The sequence below is a fragment of the Mangifera indica genome, unplaced genomic scaffold (assembly GCF_011075055.1).
Source record: "Mangifera indica cultivar Alphonso unplaced genomic scaffold, CATAS_Mindica_2.1 Un_0006, whole genome shotgun sequence".
NCBI lineage: Eukaryota > Viridiplantae > Streptophyta > Magnoliopsida > Sapindales > Anacardiaceae > Mangifera > Mangifera indica.
In genome coordinates, this window is record NW_025401098.1 from 557,950 (window position 1) to 562,877 (window position 4,928).

Genomic DNA, 4,928 nt, shown 5'->3' on the forward strand with positions numbered 1-4,928 from the left:
AGGCCAATCCGGACCAATTTATCCTTTGTCATAAGTTTTCCTCTAATACCCAACCAAACAATGAATGAATGTCTTAGAAAGTGTCTTTTGAACCAAATAAGCTTGTACCAAGTTACCTTCTCCTTCCTAGCTCGGATGACTTCCCAAACCGATTTGATAGAGAATTCTCCATTAGAATTTGGGGACCATATTAAGGAGTCTTCTCCACTCAAAGGGCAGCAAGGAAGTGCATCCTTTATCTCCAAAAGGTGACATGAGTTTGCCACCAGCCATTTCCACCTATGCTCCACAATGACTTCTTTAACAAGAGCATTCTTTGGGATACCCGAATCATAAATGATCCTTGGACCATATTTATCCAACAAAGGACCGTGAGGGTGCCAATTGTCATGCCATAGATATGTCTTTTCCCCATTGCCAACAATCTTCTTGAACTTGGACTTCATTTGTTCCCTAATGCCAAGGATCTTCCTCCAAACCCAAGAGCTCTCCCCATTAGCCTTTATTTCCCAAAAACATTTGCCTCTTAGTTTGTTGGTTTTAATCCATTCCACCCAAAGAGAATTCCTCTTGTCATTAAGAATCTTTCACATGTTTTTGACTATGGCAGCTTTATTCCAAGCTTTGCTCTTCATGATTCCTAATCCACCCTCCTTTTTAGGAACACAAACCTCCTCCCAAGCAACTTTTGCCTTCTTTCCCTCCATTGAAGCACCACTCCAAAGGAAATTCCTTAAAATTCCATCAATCTCCTTATGGATACTTGAAGGGAGTATAAATATTGAAGACTAATATATTTGAATGCTAAATAGGACAGCTCTTATAAGAATGAGCCTACCCGCATAGGATAAAGCTTTGCTACGCCAAGAGTTGATTCTCCCCACAATCTTCTGAATCAATATCTTGCATTCACCACATTTGAGCTTTGAAGAAGTTATAGGCACTCCTAAATACTTAAAAGGCAGCTCTCCCAATTCCATATTGATAATAGCTGAGAATTGCTTCTTCTCCTCTTGGGAAACCCCGGAAAGGTACATATTACTTTTAGCACAATTCATCTTCAGCCCGGACCACTTATGGAATAGGCTAAGGGTATTCTTCATCAGTGAAATGGAGTCACCATCCGCCCTACAAAATAAGATAAGGTCATCGGCAAAACAAAGATGGGTGATGTTGTTTACCTTGCATTTCCAATAATGGCCAAAAGAAGGCTGATTTTTAAGTTCCCCAAGCATACGGGAGAGTATCTCCATTGCCATTACAAAGAGGTAAGGGGATATAGGGTCCCCTTGTCTTAATCCATGAGAGCTCTTGAAAAAACCAACTAATTCACCATTGATTCCCAATGAGAATGAAGGAGTTGTGATGCAGCTCTTGATCCATCTTATGAATTTCCCCGGTGTGCCAATAGTTCCAAGGATTGAGAGAAGGAAGTCCCATTGAACCGTGTCATAAGCCTTCAATATATCAATCTTCATAGCACACTTCTTGTCTTTGCCCAATTTGTGGAAGTTGTGCATTAATTCTTAGCACAACATGATATTTTCTCCAATGTTCCGACCTCCCACAAAGGCACCTTGTGCTTTATCAATGAAGTTTGGAAGGATGGCTTTGAGGCGATTTGCTAGGATCTTGGAGATACATTTATAAATGGTGTTGCAGCAAGCTATAGGCCTATAGTCCTTGCACATAGAAGAATTAGCCACCTTAGGAACAAGAGCAAGTATTGTACAATTTACCTCTTTGAGGAGACGACCCGTGGAGAAAAAGTGCTTGATTGCCTTGGTTACATCACTCCCAACAACCTCCCAAGCTGCCTTAAAGAAGAATGCTCCATAACCATCCGGACCGGGAGCTTTATTGTTGTCCATGGCAAAGATGGTAGCTTTGATCTCATCCTCTTCCACCTCCTTAATCATCATCTCCTTTACTTGGCTCTCCAATTGGAAGTTAACCAGCCTTTGTATTTCTTTAACGTTTAAATTGCAAACATTCGTGGAGTTGAGAACTTTCTTAAAGTAGTTTACAAACTCCTTTTTGACTTCTCCCTTATCACTCACAAAGGTTCCATCATCAAGGCATACTTCTTTTATTGAATTCCTACTTCTCCGCGCTTTAACACATTTGAAGAAATATTTGGTGTTTTGATCTCCTTCTTGAAGCCAATGAGCCTTTGCTTTTTGCCTAGCCAATGATTCTTCCGCCTCACTAAGTCTCCAATAGTTTTCCAGCCAAGTTTTTTCTTCTTTAGCTAAATCCTCATCAAGAGGGTTGATTTGGAGTCTATTTTGAACATCTTCCAGGTTATTTTTTGCTTCTATCACCTTTTCGGAAATATTCCAAAATTCATTCTTATTCAACCTCCTTAAAGCACTTTTTAAACCTTTGAGTTTGTTAACAAGGTTGAACATAGGACTGCCCTCATAATCCTCTTTCCAAGCCTCCCTTACAATATCAATGAAACTTTCATGATTTGCCCACATATTGTAGAACTTGAATGGAACCTTTCTTCTCTCCTCTCCCCCTCCACAATTCACTACACAAGGAGAATGGTCTGAAATTGAAGGATTGAGAAAATGTGCATAAGAATCCGGCAAAACATCACTCCAACCTTCATTAACAAGAGCTCTATCCAATTTGCAAGCTATCCTCCTTTGCCCTACACTAGAATTACTCCAAGTGAAATGGTTCCCCATATATCTTAGATCATCTAAGTTTGCCTCTCTACAACAATTGTTTAGATCATCACAATATGTATCACCCCATACCGCCCCTCCTATCTTTTCATTTGGTCCCCTAATTGCATTAAAATCACCCATAATTAGCCAAGGTTTACTGCCCATTTGGTTTGAGTACTTAATAAGTTCCCTCCAAAGACTTTTCCTCTCCAAAGGTTGATTAAGCCCATAAACTATAGATATAGCCACTTGGGTTTCCTCCTTCACTAACCAAGCTTCACAGTGAATAAATTGAGGGGCTTTTTCCTTAATATCTATACTAATAGCTTCCTTATTCCATCCTACCCAAATTCTCCCATTTTGGCACACCCCATTATTATTGTCATGCTCCCAATCTCTCCATACATTACTAGCCACTCTAGAAATATTGTGAGACCCTACTTTTGTTTCTAATACAGCCATGAAATCAACTTTATTATGAAACATAACATGTCTAACCTCCCTTTGTTTGTTAGGAGCATTAAGGCCCCTAACATTCCAGCATGCAACTTTGGTCATTTGGATGAGTGGGATGGGGAAATTGCTCTCCTTTGCTTTGCCAATTTCTTCCCCACGTTTTTACTCTTCATTTCAGCATTCTACTTCCTAAAATCCATCTCATCCACTTTAAGTTTCCCTCCAAATGGTGCCATTACCGGAGATGCTTCTTGATCCATGTCCTCCAAACTACTCAGATGCTGAATTGTGTTTGTGGCCCCTTCTTCACTCTCCCGAGCACTCACACTTTCCACCAAGGGGGGAAAATGTTCTTTTGATGTGCTAGCTTCGCCTCCGCACCTCTTTCCTTCCTTTTTGGCTTCATTTACGTTGGCCTCATAGTTTACTTCTTGATTCGGCATTGTCTTCTCCTTTTCCAGCTCATGAGGCTCCTTAATAGTCAAGGCAGAAAATCTATTACTCTTTTGAGCTTGTAAACTAATTCCCGTAGTTTTCCCCATTTCCACCCCTTTGTCCTTGGATTTCTTGTCATAGCCTTTTGGTGTTAGCACCATTTTGTCTTTCCCATGCATTTTCTTCGGTACCACAAACCCATCCCCCTCCTTCAAGGTATTCCGTGAGATTATGTTATTACCTTGTTTGGGTGCTAGTGAGCAATTTGCTATGGAATGACCAAAGCATTGACAACCATTGCATTTTATAGGTTTCCAAGCATACTCCACCTTGATTACCATCAATTCTCCATTTGGCAAAGCTAGGCTAATGGAATCGGGACATCCCGAGTCCACCTCTATCTCAATGCAAACTCTAGCATACTCCAATCTTGTCCCTTCTTCAGTCACGGAGTCCATGTAAAGCGGACTTCCTATTGCACTAGCAATGTAACTAAGCCCTTTCGGTGTCCAAAACTCAAGGGGAATGCCATACATTCTAATCCATATAGCTACCTTCTTCACGTCATTAATCACCATAGGCAGATTAGTAGTCCATTTTCGCACAAGAAATGGTTGTCCTTGTATGGTAATCTGCCCCTCTTCCACAGCTCTTGTAGTTCCCTCCATATCTTGGAACTTTAGGATGAAAACACCTTGGCCCGAAGTCATGACATCTATGAGGCCTAAAGCTTTCCACACCCTCTCCAAAGCTCTTTTGACCGTCAAGAATGGTGGTCTTTTGCCAAGGAAGAAGCCTACAGCACATGTATTCCATCTCAATGCACCTTGTTCAGCAACTTCTTGAGGGGGGGCCACACAAATCCGCCCCTTAGAGTCTTTCCCTTTAGGTTCAAAAAATTCCAACTTCACATTGGACTTCTTAGGAGTGAAGAAAGAGTTCCATGAAGCCCTCTTCTCCATTCCTCCTTCCATCTCCACATGTTCCAACACACTTGAAGAAGAACCTGACGTTTTCCTTGAAGTAGCAACCATACTATTTTGGTGCATGGAGGGATCAGATATAAGAGAAGTAGTTTGCTTATTCAGCACAGAAGAAGAAGACATACTGAATAGGAAATAACTAAAAACGGAAATAGGGTGGACTGCTAAAAGAAGAGGATTGACTAATTGAATCAATGCAAACAGCCTGCTAATTCAGAGCAGAAGATAGCACAACAGACTAAAATATCCCAAAAAGGATAAAAGGAAAACCTGCCACAGAAAGAAAATGCAGCATGCACCAAGAAGGAAAGCGTACAAACTCAAGTAACAGCTCCAAAATTTGAATTTTCGGAAGGAGGGAAACTCCACAGCACCC

The 4,928-nt window shown here is 40.9% G+C and overlaps 1 protein-coding gene across 1 annotated transcript; it reads right to left on the reverse strand.

The window, feature by feature from the left end:
- Positions 1-3,316: 3,316 nt before the first annotated feature.
- On the reverse strand, positions 3,317-4,675 carry LOC123205457. The gene has a single exon (XM_044622403.1). It carries the CDS (start codon positions 4,673-4,675, stop codon positions 3,317-3,319), a length of 1,359 nt encoding a protein of 452 aa, XP_044478338.1.
- Between the last annotated feature and the right edge of the window lie 253 nt (positions 4,676-4,928).